The 16,646-nt window shown below is 47.6% G+C and overlaps 9 protein-coding genes across 9 annotated transcripts; 3 read left to right on the top strand and 6 right to left on the bottom strand.

The window, feature by feature from the left end:
* Positions 1-95: 95 nt before the first annotated feature.
* Positions 96-2,540, bottom strand: FIESC28_01867 (uncharacterized protein; the record flags this gene model as incomplete). Its single annotated transcript, XM_031156017.1, has 4 exons — positions 96-782; positions 839-1,480; positions 1,531-2,130; positions 2,307-2,540. The coding sequence occupies 4 exons, from the start codon at positions 2,538-2,540 to the stop codon at positions 96-98; spliced, it is 2,163 nt and encodes a 720-aa protein (XP_031020021.1).
* A 568-nt stretch (positions 2,541-3,108) lies between these two features.
* On the bottom strand, positions 3,109-3,980 carry FIESC28_01866 (uncharacterized protein; the record flags this gene model as incomplete). Its single annotated transcript, XM_031156016.1, has 2 exons — positions 3,109-3,456; positions 3,516-3,980. 2 exons carry the CDS (start codon positions 3,978-3,980, stop codon positions 3,109-3,111), a joined length of 813 nt encoding a protein of 270 aa, XP_031020020.1.
* A 537-nt stretch (positions 3,981-4,517) lies between these two features.
* Positions 4,518-6,081, bottom strand: FIESC28_01865 (uncharacterized protein; the record flags this gene model as incomplete). Its single annotated transcript, XM_031156015.1, has 2 exons — positions 4,518-5,684; positions 5,740-6,081. The coding sequence occupies 2 exons, from the start codon at positions 6,079-6,081 to the stop codon at positions 4,518-4,520; spliced, it is 1,509 nt and encodes a 502-aa protein (XP_031020019.1).
* A 636-nt stretch (positions 6,082-6,717) lies between these two features.
* Positions 6,718-7,699, top strand: FIESC28_01864 (uncharacterized protein; the record flags this gene model as incomplete). Its single annotated transcript, XM_031156014.1, has 3 exons — positions 6,718-7,095; positions 7,150-7,219; positions 7,269-7,699. The coding sequence occupies 3 exons, from the start codon at positions 6,718-6,720 to the stop codon at positions 7,697-7,699; spliced, it is 879 nt and encodes a 292-aa protein (XP_031020018.1).
* A 371-nt stretch (positions 7,700-8,070) lies between these two features.
* Positions 8,071-8,849, bottom strand: FIESC28_01863 (uncharacterized protein; the record flags this gene model as incomplete). Its single annotated transcript, XM_031156013.1, has 2 exons — positions 8,071-8,730; positions 8,784-8,849. 2 exons carry the CDS (start codon positions 8,847-8,849, stop codon positions 8,071-8,073), a joined length of 726 nt encoding a protein of 241 aa, XP_031020017.1.
* A 1,307-nt stretch (positions 8,850-10,156) lies between these two features.
* Positions 10,157-11,150, top strand: FIESC28_01862 (uncharacterized protein; the record flags this gene model as incomplete). The annotated part of the gene is made up of 3 exons (XM_031156012.1): positions 10,157-10,561; positions 10,613-10,664; positions 10,714-11,150. The coding sequence occupies 3 exons, from the start codon at positions 10,157-10,159 to the stop codon at positions 11,148-11,150; spliced, it is 894 nt and encodes a 297-aa protein (XP_031020016.1).
* A 184-nt stretch (positions 11,151-11,334) lies between these two features.
* Positions 11,335-11,664, bottom strand: FIESC28_01861 (uncharacterized protein; the record flags this gene model as incomplete). Its single annotated transcript, XM_031156011.1, has 1 exon — positions 11,335-11,664. The coding sequence occupies one exon, from the start codon at positions 11,662-11,664 to the stop codon at positions 11,335-11,337; it is 330 nt and encodes a 109-aa protein (XP_031020015.1).
* Positions 11,665-12,009: 345 nt separating this feature from the next.
* On the bottom strand, positions 12,010-13,171 carry FIESC28_01860 (uncharacterized protein; the record flags this gene model as incomplete). The annotated part of the gene is made up of 3 exons (XM_031156010.1): positions 12,010-12,303; positions 12,353-12,955; positions 13,001-13,171. The coding sequence occupies 3 exons, from the start codon at positions 13,169-13,171 to the stop codon at positions 12,010-12,012; spliced, it is 1,068 nt and encodes a 355-aa protein (XP_031020014.1).
* Positions 13,172-13,785: 614 nt separating this feature from the next.
* Positions 13,786-14,351, top strand: FIESC28_01859 (uncharacterized protein; the record flags this gene model as incomplete). The annotated part of the gene is made up of 3 exons (XM_031156009.1): positions 13,786-13,834; positions 13,882-14,158; positions 14,210-14,351. 3 exons carry the CDS (start codon positions 13,786-13,788, stop codon positions 14,349-14,351), a joined length of 468 nt encoding a protein of 155 aa, XP_031020013.1.
* Between the last annotated feature and the right edge of the window lie 2,295 nt (positions 14,352-16,646).

The following is a 16,646-nucleotide window of genomic DNA, read 5'->3' as shown; positions in this document are numbered from 1 at the left end:
TTCCGCGCTTGTTCGTAAGGATGGCCCTTTTGTGCTCTAAGGTGTCGGCTCACGATTGAAGTACTTACCCGTTCGAGAAGCTGATAGCACACATTTCAATCGTAATCCATGAAATGGTCCTGCTCATCATGCTCGACTAATTCGTCCTCGGTGTCAAAGATCTGTTGGCAAACCTCGCAGCAAAAATGTTCTTTCCAGGAATGTGCATAAAACTCCCTTTCGGTTTCGAACCACTTCGCGGAGGTGCACATCTGACAACTGAGCTCTTTGATACCATACTCGTTCCCAGCCTCGAACTCAGATATATGATCGCTGAGTGCTTCCTTTGAGGGAAAATGCTCGTTGCACATGAAGCAAAAGGTAGCCTCGTGCTTTTCCCATATATGGTCACGCTGCCGTTCCGGAGTCTTGAAAGCCCTGTCGCATTTGGTGCATAACACGTCTGCCCGAAGAGCATGCTTCAAAGGCTTGAACAGAAGGTCGTCCGCTTGCGTGTAGTCCTTCCATTTCCTTAAAGGACACGCGCGGACTTCGAGATGCTTGAATAGCCAGCTCATGAGATGGAATTTTTTCGGGCATTGCGGGCATTTGTAGTTCAGATGCATGTGCTCGTTGTCGGTCTGTCGCCCGTAAATATTGCTGATGTACATTTTGAGCTTGTCTCGGTTTGCTCCCGAGTTGCATTTGCCACTTTCTAGATGTTCAAACATGAGCGAGTAGCAGCCAAAACTCTTTCTGCATCCTAGACAGCGGGTTGGTGTATCACTGTGCGTTAGTTGGTGCTGTAGAGCCGTTAGCAGACGTCATGACATGCTCGGATGTCGACTGAATAGCATACCTTGTCACGATCCCGCCACTCCGGGAATGCTCGATCACATGGCTTGCAGATAAATGGCCAAGCAGGCTCATGGACTTCCTCTTCATGACTTTGAAGCAGGGTTTTGTGCATAAACCATTTGCTGCACGGGGCACAAAATGCATGCTCGCTCTCCTTGATGTGCGCATCCAGAGCCTCCTGTGAACCATGGTCTTCGAAGACTGCTTCCACCCAATCCTTGCGTGCGAGCTCGATTTCACAACATGCCGTGCATGGGAAGTGCTGTGGTGTGTTCACAAGGTGCTGGTAGTAATCCTCGTAGCTTTCGTACTGCTCCTGGCACGGTTCGCACCATGTGGTAATTTCATCTCGGTGTTCACCATCGCAATGTGAGGCCAGCGCAGCTTCTGACGAACAGCTGAAGTAGCAGTAGCGACACTCCAAGGAAGTCGCGTCAGGTATATCTTCCATCCTTAAAGTCGTTGCCACTCGCGGCTCAGCCTTGACAAGGACAGAACTCATCCTTGTGATGGCTTCCCTGAGTATTTCCCGAGCTTCTGTGACAGCTTCTGCTTCAGGCGTGACTGGACGTACTACTGGACCATCTGTTGACACCGACGATCTGTTGGCAAGGGCACATCCTTCTGTGGCACTTTGCATGTGCTGTATGACCGTTAGAGCTTGAGTTTGCGGCAGGAAGCATATATACTTACAGACGTCAGCGCGTCTCTGGTGTAGAAACACTGGAGGCATTCCAGACACTTGTTATGAGCCTCGTGTTCGTGGTCTATAAGACTGCCCTGAGTTTTGAAGGCCTGTCCGCACGGGGCACATTTCCTATGAACTACCCGCGCGTGAACGTTGAAGTCCCTTTCAACATGGAAAACCTCATTTGACTGACAGTCGCCGCAACGGAATTCGCCAGGAGTATACCCAGTGCTGTCGATAAAGTGTCGCATTCTTCTTTCCGCGTTGGGAAAATGCGCTGCGCAGCTAAAACAGTACGTCCCTTTGTGCACAGATCGTAAGTGCTGCTCCAGTGAGTGCGGATTGTTGAACACCTTCGCGCAACCCGTGCAGGAAAACAATGTTTCCTTTGCCCGTTCAATAGGACGCTCGAGGGCGATAAGCAAATCCTGGACTCTGGTCTCCTCCAACCAGTTTCGTAAGTTACACCCCCTATCTTCCAAATGGTGGAAGAGAGCATGCATGCGAGCATGCTTCTTGCTACAGCCCGGACATTTGTAGTTCAAGTTCAGCATGGAGTCTTGAGGGACGGTTCCACAATATTGCCGTACGGCGTCCATGACATGCTAGGATGTCGCTTTGGATTGGCAAGAGCCGTTTTCCAGGTGCTGCATCATTGCTGAGCGAGTATGATACCTGGAATCGCAGCCAAGGCATTGAATCAGTTGATTGCGGCCATGCGAACCTTTGTGCTACGAGACGAAATGTAAGCATATGGAGTTGTTGAAATCTGGGTACTAACCTGATTGAGTTGATTTCTAGTTTCAAAGCCCTCATCGCAAGCTTTACAGAGAAATTCGTTGTAGTGATATTTCGAGTTATGGCGCTGTAGCTCCGCTTTGCTCCTGAAGATGCGCACGCAACCGTCGCAGTGGGGCTCTGTGGCTGCTTGGTCCTTGAAAGACAGTTCTGGGGATGGCAAGCGCTGTGGATTCGGCTCTTCTTCGAGCTTGATACGTTTGCGTGCAGGCTCCATGATACTGACTCAGGGTGTTGGTTCATATGATATGGAGATTAGAGCGTCAAAATTATCACAACGTTTTTACTTGGAGCTGGGGTGATCTAGTATTGCTTTTCTTGGAGCGGACCTGGCGTTGGCGCACGTTAATCTAGTTGAACAGGCAACTTGGTTTCGCCATGGAACTACCCTGCACCTTCCCGTGAATCTTTCGCCACGACACAGTACCCAACCGTTGCGTCGGCGTATTTGGGAAGGAAAGAACAACACGGCGATAGTTTAAACGGCCGTTCTAAACCGTTCAAAATGTTTAAATGTAGTCATCATGAAGGACATTGGCTGCTTGTTCTTGTAAACATGACCGATCTCCGGGGTGATATCAGAATAAAGTTCAGGGCGTCAAACGTCCCGAGTCTACCGAACCCTAAACAAACCAACCTCATTCATCGTAACGAGGAAACCGTATCAATGACTTCACATCTATATACTATTCTAGACCTAAGAAACCCTATACTCCAAGAATACGCCATGCTAAACTAAACCCAAGATCTGACAACCCATATACCAAATAAACATCAACGAATCCCTAATAATCAAACAACTGAAAAGCATCCTGGTTATACTCAATATGCACGAAAATTCGATAAAAATCCCAAACAGCAGCATCGCAATTCTCACTCTCAGCATGCTGAAGCAAAGCACTTAGTCTCAAGAAATGAGACCCGCAGTTCTCGCAGCGAAAATCATCCTCGTGATGGTGTCCGACAGATCCGTAGTCCTCGTACCAGTCCGCCACCAGGTTTTTGATAACACGGAGGTTGGCCCCTGATTCGCATGTGCCGTGCTCCATGTGAAGCATCATTGCTGAATTTGAAATGAACATGCGAGGACAGGCGAGACATTTGATGTTTTTCTCCAGGTGGACCTTTTCGTGCTATGAGAGGGTAAGTAAGACACAGTGAAGATGTTGTGAGACAGAGGAGTGAGACTTACATTCAAGAGATTGGCTGGCGAATCAAAGAATCTTTGGCATGTGGCACATCGATTATGCATTTCAACATCATGCGCAATCAAATCCTCCTCATCATAAAAAATCTCATTACACTCCAAACAAGCATTATGAAACTCCTCAAGATGCTCATTCAGATCTTCCTCGGTATCATAATCCGGCTCCCCATCACAATGAGTACAGACATGATGCTTGGACGAATTGGCAACATGCTGCTCCAGGCCGCTCACATGCGTAAAATGCCTGTCGCATCGCCAGCAGTACGTGTCGTGATGCTTTGCGAGAATGTGCTGGTCCAGCGCTGCATCGTCACGGAAATAGCGCTTGCAGGGACCGCAGTGGCTGCTGTTTGAGCAGTCGAAGCTTGAGGCTGCTGTCTCGGGACTGGCGCTGCCGTAGTTTGATGGCCGGGTTGGGCTGGAGCTTGGTGATGGAGAGGAATGCTGCATTTTTGATTGGGGAGTAGCCTTTCCCGAGGTGGTGGTGCGGCTTGATGCGTAATTGGTCCTTTGATGCGCCCCCTTCAACAGAAGGACAGTACAAAAATGCACCTTTGTACTGCACGTTACAAGCGACGTTGTACAAGATTTGAAGCTGGCGACAGTGACGATTGATTGCTGGTGGTTTTACCGACTGAAGATCATGATTGAACTCCTGGCGAAAACCTTCTTACGGTAATTAATTTATCACCGTTGTTAGGGGAGATCCCCCAGAGCCTGATGACCCATGATTGGTCAACGACAGCCCACTTTAGGGGTCGGGCTCGGACTCAAATTGCACTCAATAAATCTGCTTCGTCAAGTCACCAACATTGTTTTTTGTCTACCGCGCTTGGCAGTGCTTGATTCTAAACAATAAGCAGTTTCGAGAAATAAAGGGTTTGTTTCATGCACGTTTTACTGGGCCGTCATGCAGACACTCAATTGAGAACCAATGGGAGGGTAAGACAAGTGGTACAGCAGTGAACCCACAAATTTACAGGGTATCTACAGAGGAATCTCCCCCGAACAACGTCCCTTGACGAGACTAGCGTCTTTACCCGTCAACTCATCAAAATACGCCAACAGTTTCTGAACGGGCACCATTTCCATAATTCCCAAATCTGGATGTGACGATTTAAGCGTCTTTCCACTGAATAACACTCGGACAAAATATTCTTCACCTTTCTTGTAGAGTTCAAACACGACTTCGCTGCCCATACCTGGCCAGACCATGACGTCGATCTGAAGAATACTCAAAAGACGACTAACAGATCCATCGTGCGCAAAGTTGTGCAGGTAGAGAATGTCTTGTTTGCCGGACATGACGGCGCGAAAGTGACTTGCTAGTTCGGCGATCCATACGCCCCATGATGTCGCTGATGCGGCAAGGGAAGATGGTGCGTCGCGGTACATTTGGGAGTATTCCCATTGTCCGAGTCTGTAGACTGTATTGGCAAGCGTCTGATCAACACAGGTTGTTGAGTTCTTTCCGTTCACAAGTTTGCACGGGAAGGGCTTGCTGTGGCATTGTCGAGCGGAGAGGTTGTCGTAGTAATGATCGAAACTCTCATGGAAACCTTCATCATTTGATGGAACGCCAGAAATATCGTCAAGAGTCTGGTAGAGACCCCTTGTCTTGTCAAGATGCTTCTTCCAGTCGGCATTTGAAGAAGACTTGATAGCGCTGGTGAGTTTGCTTCCAACGCTGCACTTGTACTGTGGCTCGAGACTGTCCACGCCCGCTTGTTGAATATGCAAAGGGACTGAGTCGGTTGTCTGATACATGCCGTTGATAAACATGCCCGCAACCTGACTCGTGATCTGGTTGTTGGTGACTCTGAACTTGACTTTACTTCGCCAGTCTTCTTTACGACCGGGGATGAAGTTGAGAAGATCGTGATAGACTTCGTAGAGATCTTTTCCGTGGACCCATGAATCATCGAGACCCTCGGCTGTGATCTGGGGAAATTGGCAGGATCCGATCCATCCGGAGGGAATGAATGGGTTGATGTCGGAAATAAAACCCTTCCAGTATCCTTGGGCGTTGGGTTTGGGCTCGTCGGTGAATTGTCTGCCGAAGTAGAATAGGCCTTGGTTATCGCAGTTCCATTGGTATGGCTCTACAGGAAACGCGTTACTGGCATAAGGAGTGCGTTTATGATGTCGTTGAATCTGATGCAAGTAAGCTCTCTACCCCCATCCACTGTAAGACAGATGAATTACTTACCACTTCAACATACTGAAGCTCATACTCTTTGGCCGGCTTCTTATACTCCCTCTTCCTCGCATGAGGCATGTTACACCAATTATACGTCCCATACTTCTCATCAGGTGTTTCTGAGCTGTCAAAAATAAACCCATAAGTACCCTCACCATTAATAGCCGAAGTCAGGGAATTGATCTGGTTATCACTAGGAGGATACCATTTCAGCTTCGACTCAACAGCAGGCGCTGCTGAGAGCAGAGCGAACAACGAACTCTGACGCATGTAGAAGAAGAGCGTGCAGAGCAAAACGACTGCGCCTATGGCGAGAAGCCGGCTTCTACTGCGGAGCGGAGAGGGCGACATTTTTATAAGAGTGGTACCGGGGATTTGGGAAGAGAGAGTGACTAGGATTGAAGACTGAGGTTTGGCGATGTTGGAAATTACGCGGTTTAATTGGAGCACGTGGAGACGTGACTGGTTGAGACATGATTTGGAGATGGGGCGACATGGCTGGATATATCTTGGCTTACTGCATTTGTATAGTAGTTGAGAAAACGTGCATTTTTGACCGGGATTCTCTGGATGAGTTATTTGGTACGAATATGTTCCGTTTGTGCCGCACCAATTGTGAGGGTTTCTGAGATAAAGCCGTTATGACGTCAATTAGACAACGTTCAGATAAGATTGTCGAGATGGATATCCTGGAGATAAAGAAATGAGCCAATTGTGAAAGCTCCTTAACTGAATGCGCTGGCAATGCTTTAGTGGGTATTAGGCGACAGTATCATGAGTTTTAGACGCGCGCGTATTGAGCCTGACATGCTGATTAGCTGAAGAAATGGAGCAGTGTTGGCTGTTGGTTGAGGAACTTCTCCGCCTCATTTATGCTGTCTGCCTCGGCCTCTTGAGCTGATTATCTTCGTCATCTCTCAACATCCAAATATTTCCGAACGAAGAAAATCCCCGTCTTCGTTGTCTGTGCTACGAAAAAATACCAAGATGACCGACACAGAAGAGGACAAGGCCGATGGACCACGTTGGCTCGTCAACATCGAGAAAAGTATAGAGGAAGACGTTGACGAGTATTCCTCGAAATCTCCATACTATCAAATCGTCCGCGATATGCTCCTCGCTCCCAAAGATAGCGAAACAGCAATTCCAGATGCCGTGAACAGATTTTATGATCTCTACATCTCTACTGCTGACAATGAGAGAAGAGAACCACCTGATTATATGGCTGGTTTCAAACTGAACAGTATGGCGAGCATCGTGTTTGAGACTGTTCGGGACGTCTTTTATACAACCTTTGAGCATGATCGGCTTGCGGAGTTCTTGATTGGTATTAAGGAGGGAGCTGCGGCTGAGTATGACTTTGAGGTAATTGAAACTATAACAGTTTCTGCATTGTGGATTGCTGATGATGGTTTGCAGAGTCCTCAGTTTGTGTATCACAGTTGGGGCCTAGAGGCGATTGTAGAGGAGAGCTGGAATGCCAGTCGTGGTATGTGACAAAACCTTGCTCTGAAATATCGATATTAATTGGCGCTCAGTTGATGGAAAGACACACCATCTCGCAGATGAATCAGAGGAGATCTGGTCAGAAGGATGGCTTAACATATCTGGCCTCATCTCCAAGCTCTACCGTGGAGGTCTACTAGATACCGATGGCGCTCTCTGGGTGTCTACAGACTTACAGAACGCTCTTGAGACAAAAGAAGACGAGAACGTGTCTTCTGATGCGGGCCGTCAAGCTCAAGTTCTGGCTGCGATCAACCATATCCTCATCGCTGGAGAGGTGTTTGCAAAGGATGTTAAGGCGGCTAGTGTAGAAGAAAATGCTGATTTGAATGCGGAAAAGTGGAAGTTCTGGGCTGATAGGATGAAGGAGGTTGCTGATACGGTGGATGAGAGCGCGAGATGGAACTTGAAGGAAAGGGCAGAAGAAGGCCATGATGAGTTAGTGGAGCTTTTGCTAGAATAAAGTTGACCTCTCCAGGCAGTTCAAACCTTAGGCTCATCTCGGTTGAAGTCACCAACTGACTGGGCACCTGGGGTTTAAATATTGAATTTAACCTATATCCTTCCAAGATGAGGCGTGGCCGAGCGGGATTCTTCCTAATAACCTAAGAATTCTTCTATCCGAACCTAAAACCTCTTTCTCCCCGCTTAGCCGCGCCTCATCTTTTTGTAATTTCTTTCATATCCGAATCCCTTACAGCCGGCCACATGAGCTCACGGAAATCTATCAAAATGGATACTTTTAAATTCATGAATAGAGTCAAAATAATTGCATTTACAAAGACCTCCTCATTATATAACCCAAAAGAACTCCGTCGATCATAGTACTATCCATTACGAAAAGAACCCGGACTTCTTCTTCTTACCAGTCTTCGGAACAGGCGGCGGCTTGGACGCCCTCACCTTCTGATGCCGCCTCTCATACATGGCAAGATCATCACCATCCTCATCTCTCGGAGGCCAAGTCGTGACCCGGTGCGGATCATCATCATCCTTAAACCTGTTTATATACTGCCTTCCTTCACGACTCAAAGGCTCCATCGGCGCCCGTTCAAAGCGCTGAGTATCACCCTCCGGATGGTATAGAACCCCTTGCACGCCATAATTTGTCCCGGTCTTGTCGTTCACGGCGACAACACCACGAAAAGGACCGGGTTCATTAAGCTCGTTGCGCACAACTCGAGCTCTGTCGTTGTGGTGCACTGGCTTTGCTTCTCTATTCTGAACAGTGCGGAATCCGACGACCTTCTTCTCGAGATTGACGCGGCTGTTGACAGGAACCTCCAAGAGAGTCACCTCTTCGGGGCGGTTGCGCTGTTCGAAAGGTTCGAAGGTTCTGTACTTTTGTCCGTTGGGATGTTCTTCTACATCATTCCTGAACTTGTGGGGAAAGTCTTTCTTCTTTCCTTGTTCTTGCTTCATGCCGATCGGGATTTCTTGGACTTGCTGGTTAACGCACATGGCTGGGAGTTCGCCGCGAGGAGTGAAGTATTGCTGAGGCAAGTGATTAGCTCATACAATATCAAATAAATACACTAGTGTGCTACCATCTTGTTGTAGTCGTCCTCTGAGCTGCGCCTTGGCTCTTTTCTGCGCCCGAATAGCTTGTTCATGATGACAAGTTGTAGTCGGAAGTTTGTTTGAGTGAGGGATTTCAATCAAGATATAAGTGCCTTGTCAAAGGAGTAGGTTGAGATACAAAGGAGATAGAAGAAGCAATCAATCAGGAGTCGACCAGCGATGCCTTAGTAGTGATAGATGATTTGATTGTTTCCATTGTGATCTTCAAAGGATGTAAATATTATATAGAATCTTGAGATGATATTCTTAGACTTGCGTTGGCCTTGAAGGCCGACCATTAGCGCTGTTGTCTACAAGGGGAAATGGCAGAACCAACAGCCAAGAACAGGAACGTCAAAATAACCTGGCAACACCCTTGCGATGTGGTGGAGTACGCGGTTTATTTATTTCTGTCGGCTCATGTCGTAGGCATTGCTCTTCAGCCAACATACATAACCGAGCCTGACCTGATACAGTTCCGGGGATCCTTTCTTGTTTAATCCCGTTCACGGCTCTATTGATAGAAACCTATATACGCGCCTACCACCCGAACCTTTGTAAGTTGCACGCGCTTAGCGAACGTGATATCTGATCACGATCTACCATGATCTGACTTTGCTGTTCACTGCCCCAATGGTTCATGCCGGTCTTAATGTAGGTCAAGTTGTCGGACGAACGAAGAAGTCCCCAGCTCTTCAGCAAAAATACCCTTTTCCACACTAGCTGTAGTAGAAAGGGATTTTGCAGTCGATAGAATATTCCCTTTCATCTGCACCGTGGTAGCCGTACAAAACTTGGTCGAAGAAGTCAAGGAATTTAGGTAGAGAAGTTGACACTTTTGTTTCAACCCAATTGATTGACAGTTAATTCAGTAACATCGATCTCTCATCTCGATTCCCACGGAATATCTGGGCTCGAAGACTGTCTGGTGATGCTGGCGCTGACAATCAACCATGGCGTGATTTGGTCAATCCTAGTCGACGAAATCAACGATGAACCCTAGCAATTGATAAATTATGCTGTTGGTTGTTGAAATAACTCAGGAGAAGAATCACCTACTCGGGAGACGATGCATGTTCTGTTTCAGTTGAACATTACCGCGCGTTTATGATTGCAGAACGTGATTGGCTGCCCACAAGGCGCAGCACAACCTCGGCGGTAAAACAAAATACCGCTGCGATGCCACTTCAAATCAGCCTGACGAGGCTTCCTGATACAGAATATTTCTGAATAATAAGATAGGAGCTGAATCTTGACCGATTTGCCAATTCATCGTTCTTTCACATCTTTTTTTTTCAGGTCTTACCTTCCCCTCCACTCTTGATTCTTTCCACTATTTCTTTAACCTTCTGCATAAATCATGAACGACAAAGACGCCAAACAAGAACCTCCAGCATGGCTCAGCTATATCGAAAACTGTATTGAAGAAGAAGCCGATGTATATGAGTCAAATGCGCCTTACTATGAAGTCATCCGTGATTTACTGCTGGACTCCAGTGAACAGGACGAGGCAATTGAACAAGCCGTCAAGAGATGCTGCGACCAATACACTGGTGAGGTCGATGAACGCAACGCGCGCATTGATGAAGACGACCCCGAACCACCCCAACGTGAGGATTACAACTTCAACCTTCTCCTCGGCACAATGACGGCCCTTGTATTTGAGATGATGGGCGAGTTGCCTTATTTAGATCCCAAGACCGATACGCTTTCCAAGTTCTTGGTAGGGCTGGCGAATTACGCAGAGGATAAGCCTCGGAAAGGAGTATGTACAACACAGAGGTCGAAAAGTATAGCAATGCTAACTGGGATGTAGAAATCGGGCGACTTGATATCTGCTGTTCGCGAAACCTGGCATGCAAGTCACGGTAAGAACTACTTGTCGGCTCTTCCCACATGTACTAATGATTTTCAAAGCGGACAATCTGCCGGTCGACGCTGATGGCTCAAGCGCTGAAGAGGTGATACATCGCTGGCTCAACGTTGCGAGTCTAATCGCCCAGCTTTTCAAGGCAGATTTGCTTGAGGAGTTCGGCCCGCGCTGGATAGCAAATGACTTTGGGTCCGCATTGCAAGAGAGGAGAGACGGCGATATCACAAAGCATCCTGTTAAACAGGCGGAGGCTCTTGCCATTGTGAATTACATATTAATTTCGGGAGAACGTTTTGCTGAGGCCGCCAAGGCGGGCAAGGTTGAAATGACTGCCGAGAAGTGGAGGCTTTGGGCTGAGGAGATGAAGAAGGTTGCTGATCTTGTTGATGAGAGCGTGAGATGGGATTTCCAGGAAAGGGCAAGGAAGGCGAGCGACATGATGGTGGAGCTGTACCCGGAGGCATTTGAGCAAAAGGATTGAATGGGTGGGCACAGAGAGATATCACGGGAGTAAACACATGTATTAAAGAAGTTCAATTGAGTCTTTTCCCAATACCGACCAGAGCTCTATCGTATGCTCGACCCATGCCCAGAAAAAGAATAAACGCCTTTAACCGTACCATTCCTCTCAGATGTCTCCACCAGCCTGTTTCATCATTCTTTACTCAACCCGATTTCTGCTTCTCCTTGTCCTTATCATCATTCTTCCCAGTCGTTGCCACTTTCTGAGTCGTTTCCACCTTCTCAGTCGTCTTGTCGTTCTCAGGCGCTTCCGCGTTCTCAGTAGAATCCGACTTCTCAGGACTCGTCGACGCCTCAGGACCATCCGAATTCTCAGGAGGTCCGATCTCCATGTATGGAGCTCCGAAGCGACAGCCACAGTGAGTGCAGTTCATTGAGCCCAAAGGGTTTCTTGACTTTTTGATGCAAGGGCGATTTGGGCATTTCCATCCGTCTTCGAGAGGCCTAATTTTAACCGGACGTCGGTCGGACATGATTGCTGATGTTTGGTATAGTGGTTAATAGAGTGTGTTTTGTACTGTAGCTTTTGCACTTGATGATGATCGAGCAAAATTGGTGGTAGCAGATGGGGTGTGATGTTTGTGGGATGTGGGATGGAAGATGGGAGCAATGAGTTGGGAGGCATTTCTGGTAGCTCAGTGGCAGCGCGTTTGACGGAAGTCACGAAGGGCTGATGCAGGTTGTGAATCTGAGTTGGGAAATTACGACGGGTTTTGTCGCGGTTCATGACGGCCTGAACTCGTACCTGCCTTACGGCGAGTTATCCCGCGTTGACCCTCTTTCCTTTAAGAAACATTTATTCTTCTCGATACCATCATCTACTCCTCATTAACAAGGACATATCGGAACCTGGGTTTTCCAGCTTGAAGATCCTTCAGCACCTCATTAGCCTCCTTCATCGGCCGTTCTTCAACCCACGACTTCAGACCCTTATCGGCCGCCAACTGCAGCATTTCTCGCATCTCGTCAGGACTTGCAGTCTGCGTAGACGTGAGTTTGCCTCGAATGGGAAGTAGCGAGAAGATGTTGATCGGGATTGCCTTTTCGGGTGCACCGACTTGAACCATCGTGCCGTCCATTCTCAGAAGTCCGAGATATTCTGCCCATGGCATCTAAATGCGTTAGCGGGTTGGTGATGATAGATGGGATCTTGTGACTTACGTTATTTCCATCAGCGGTGTTAACGATCAAGTCAAACCTCCTCCTGTTCTTCGCGGCCCATCCCTCATCAGCCGTCGCAATGTGCTCATCCGCTCCAAGAGCCAGAGCATCGCCCTTCTTATCCGAACTTCTCGAAACAGCCACCAATTCAGCCGCGCCCAACGCTTTGGCGAACATGATGCCGAAATGCCCCAATCCACCGATACCAATAATTGCAACCTTTCTTCCTTTCGCCCCGAAGTGCTTCAACGGCGCATACACCGTAGCTCCAGCACACAGCATGGGCGCGGCATGTTCAGGAGCCAGACCATCGGGAATCTTGACAACGAATCTGGAAGGACAGCGGTGCCACTTGGCATAACCACCTGTCGATGTTGCTCCGCAGCGATGGGTACCGCCATAGGTGTTCACAATCTTGGAGCAGTAGTTGTGAAGACCGTTGGAGCACTCTTCGCAAGGACCGTCGCGTTCGAAACAAGCATCGCTTTGGGCGCCTACACCCACGATATCTCCCACTTTGATTCCACCAACAGCTTCGGTGCCAACCCGAGTGGCTATTCCGACGACTTCGTGCCCAACAACGATGGGGTATGAAGTGGTTCCCTACACAATCAGTATGGTGGTTGGAGACGATGGAGAGCACCCTACCCAGCCGTTTTGAGCCGTGTGATTATCCGTTCCGCAGACACCGCAATGGGTGATACGAATTTCAATATCGGTTTCTTCGAAGGGCTTCATATCGTACTCGCTCCACACCAGATCCTGTTCACTTGTTGGCTTTTCGGCGACCCAGCCCTCAAACTTTGTTGGTGAAGACATTCTGACTCTCTAGATGGTCAAGTGATCAGTGTTAATTGTTAAAAGGGCTGGTGTATCTGCAGTCTGTAGGATCTCCTGGTGTGATAAGGTCTGTTATATATCAATGCAACCCCGCCTGCATGCCAAGACCGGGATGTGTATTCTTTCGGAGTTTAAGCACTTTATCTCCACGATTTGTTGTCTCATGAAGCCTCGCCACCCTTGAGATCGGCAGTACGTCTGTTGTCACTTGGAGTTTCCGGAGTCGCTGACCGACCAGACTGGCCTTGCTATGGCTTCATGCAACTCGAGCTGAAGGTGTGGTATTTCCGAGAGAATGGAGGAAGCCGAAGTTGAATTAACGTTGAAAACAATTGGTTTGGTGGCTGTATAGTTTCCAAGTAATAAAAGAGGCTAATACCATTTGGTGTTCTTAAGGGTCATTACATGGCGTTGACAATGGAAGAGGGGTCATGAAGCTTCGAAACTGAAACATTGCGTCATAGAAATAAATATCCGCCGATCTGCGACCGGAGATTCCGTTCTTGATAATTCAGTATTCAGTTGCTATCTCAGTACCCTCACCTACCAAATATTTGCGATGTTTTGTTGATGGTGCCTTGCTGACCAAAATCATGGCTGACATCACCCCATTCAAGGCCAGCGCGATCACGTTACCTCAAGGTTCTCACCACTCACCAGTCAGCAGATTCATGTGCCTGACAGCCTAGTTGAAGAAATCAAAATAAAGCTCAAATATGCTCGACTGGACGATGGAATGGCGGATGTGGAATCGAACGACCTAGAAATTGGTCACTCGTCTTTCAAGGAGCTGGTCGAGTATTGGCGCGATGAGTATGACTGGCGAAAGTACGAGGCTTTCTTGAATACCTTGAACCATTTCAAGACTCCGATACAGGTCGATGGCTTTGAGCCTCTGAATATCCATTACATCCACCAGAAATCTTCGAGGGAAGATGCGATTCCACTTTTGTTTCTACATGGCTGGTAAGATGTCCTCCATCAGGTTGCTCAAGCACTGGAACTGATAAAGAACAGGCCTGGATCTTTCCTAGAAGTTACCAAGATTCTGCCTCTACTAACCGAGTCAGCAGAGGATAAACAGGCTTTTCATGTGGTCGCGCCCTCGTTGCCCGGCTATGGCTTTAGTCAGTATTCCAAGAAGTCTGTTTTGGACTAGAACAGCATGCGGCCTGTTTTGCGAAGCTAATGAAGAAACTGGGGTACGATAAATATGTCTGTCAGGTAAGTACGCTGGCTTCGGAAGGTGGCCTGTGGCTGACCGTCCAAGGGAGGTGACTGGGGCTCAGCCATCGTGAGATACATGGCGTTGAACCACCCCGACGCCGTACAGGCTATCCATATTAACATGTTCTTGGCTTTGCCACCAAATGAGAAGAAGTCGCCCGAGAAGTTCGCTCGGTATGAAAAGAATGAGTATAGTGAACAGGAGTTGAAGGATCTTGAACGGACCAACTGGTTTGCGAAGGACGAGAGGTTACCAACGTATCCAAGAAACAAAGCCGGTAACACTAGGTTATGCCCTCCACGACTCCCCAGTCGGAATGCTAGCATAGTTTGTCGGTAAACTCAAAGTCTGGACAGACAACTATCCCTGGACAAAAGACGAACTCTTCCACTGGGCCTTCATCCACTACCAAGGCAGTCCCAGCGCCGCCATGCAGATCTACAAAGAAGCTGAGGCTGTGTCGAATAGTAATTCAGACAGTATGCTGGGAAAATCTATATTTCAACCTGTTGGAAGATCTGTGTTTCCGAAAGAGGTACGTCTTGACTTTTGGGGTTGTAGGAGATGTACTTACGTGTTGAAGCTTTGGATAAGTCCGAGGGCACTTGCCTTGTTTGTAGTCTTCTTTCGCGCTTACTTTCTCGAGCAGGGGCCGCATCATGATCTACCTGGAAGTGCTCGCTCTGGACAAGTGTCGCACTTTTACGATTTCAGGGTGTTTGTTTTAACAACGATTGTGTCGTTTGGGTTGTCTTTTTTACGACGATCGTCTCGTCGTCTGTTTTAGTGCCCGGCGGAACCTTTTCCCATTCCACAGGGTTCTAGAATTCGGTTCATGGGTCGCATGGCGAGTATATAGATGTAGAAGACAGTGGTCTTAAATTTAGGTTAGAGATGTTGATTTGCTTGAGTCGCTATCTTTAATCCCTCAAAGAAGATAACGGTTTATAGAGTAAAGGTAAAGCATCCATTCACAAAATGCTCCGTACAAGCAGAGGAGCGATGATGCTTCACCAAAAGTGTGATCATGTTCAGTAAGCCTTATCTCATGGCTCATTCACAGATTAATTCTACTACCATCCTATCAGTATTATCTAGTGTTACTTCAGCTACACCACTGATTCATGAATAACTGTTCTGTTTCCTGGGACATTGGGATCAGAATAAGGGAAAGAAAGTAAATAAATCAGGTCAATCAGATAAAACTATACTTCACATCATGTCACAGCTAGATGAATAGCCGATCCAACTAACGAATTTATAGACTAGCTACCTATTGCAGCACGAAATACAACTCCACCTATATATCTAGGTCTTTTTATTTGTCTTGGTTTTCTCGTGGTGCGCCTTCTGCTTGGCAGCGCACTCTGTGCAAGTTCTCGCCGCCCTGTTCAACTTATTGGGACATTTCAGACAGAGACCTTGATCTAAATACCATGTTTTGCGATAAATTGCCTGGCTATTGAGCTTTGTCAAGCAGGGGCGGCACTTCTTTTTACCTTCCTCAGGTGGGTTTGGACATCCGCTAGGGTGATTGCACTGTGGATTCAAAAGGTCCTGGATGGAAAGCATGGTCAAATATAGATATGAAAGCTCAGAATATTGGTAGTTGGAGATGCTGTTAATGTGTTTTGGTTGCTGCATTTGATGCTGCAACTAACGGCCAGACGGCTCTCAGTCATTTATATCGGGAAGATGACGCTTTGATATGAGCCATTCACAGTCTCACTCTCCATTCAGTTCGTCAAAGTTACCTGAGCTACACTCTTTGAATCATGAACGGGTAGCCTGCATAGTAAGTGATAGTTGGTTTTAATGAGCTTGAGTAGGTGAATAAATGTGACCTCCTACAAACAAAGGCTGTAGGTCACGAAGGTGAGGGACGCTGTGAATAGCGACGGTCTGAAGAGTCCGTTACACGGGCATCGCAGAAAGGATGTATGGAGGATTGTTTCCCCGATGGACCGTCAGTAAGATCGTACCCTACCACTACAAATTGTAGTACAAGATACAATGTGTCTCCCAAGCTCGTAGTCTATTTAAAGCATAAATACTCAGCTTTTTAAACTTTATACTAGGCTCACGCTATATCACGATCTGACCACCAACGTTCAAGATGCAGAGTAAAGCCCGACGCAACAGTGGTAATCCATAGCCCACACTTTGCAGTCATCAGGCCGATCGACCGAAGGCTCCGAAAGTCATGAATGCCCGACAATTAGCAGT

Source organism: Fusarium coffeatum (genome assembly GCF_003316985.1).
Source record: "Fusarium coffeatum strain FIESC_28 chromosome Unknown BRIP53273_contig_41, whole genome shotgun sequence".
NCBI classification, from domain to species: Eukaryota; Fungi; Ascomycota; class Sordariomycetes; order Hypocreales; family Nectriaceae; genus Fusarium; species Fusarium coffeatum.
This window is presented reverse-complemented; position numbering and strand designations above follow the sequence as displayed.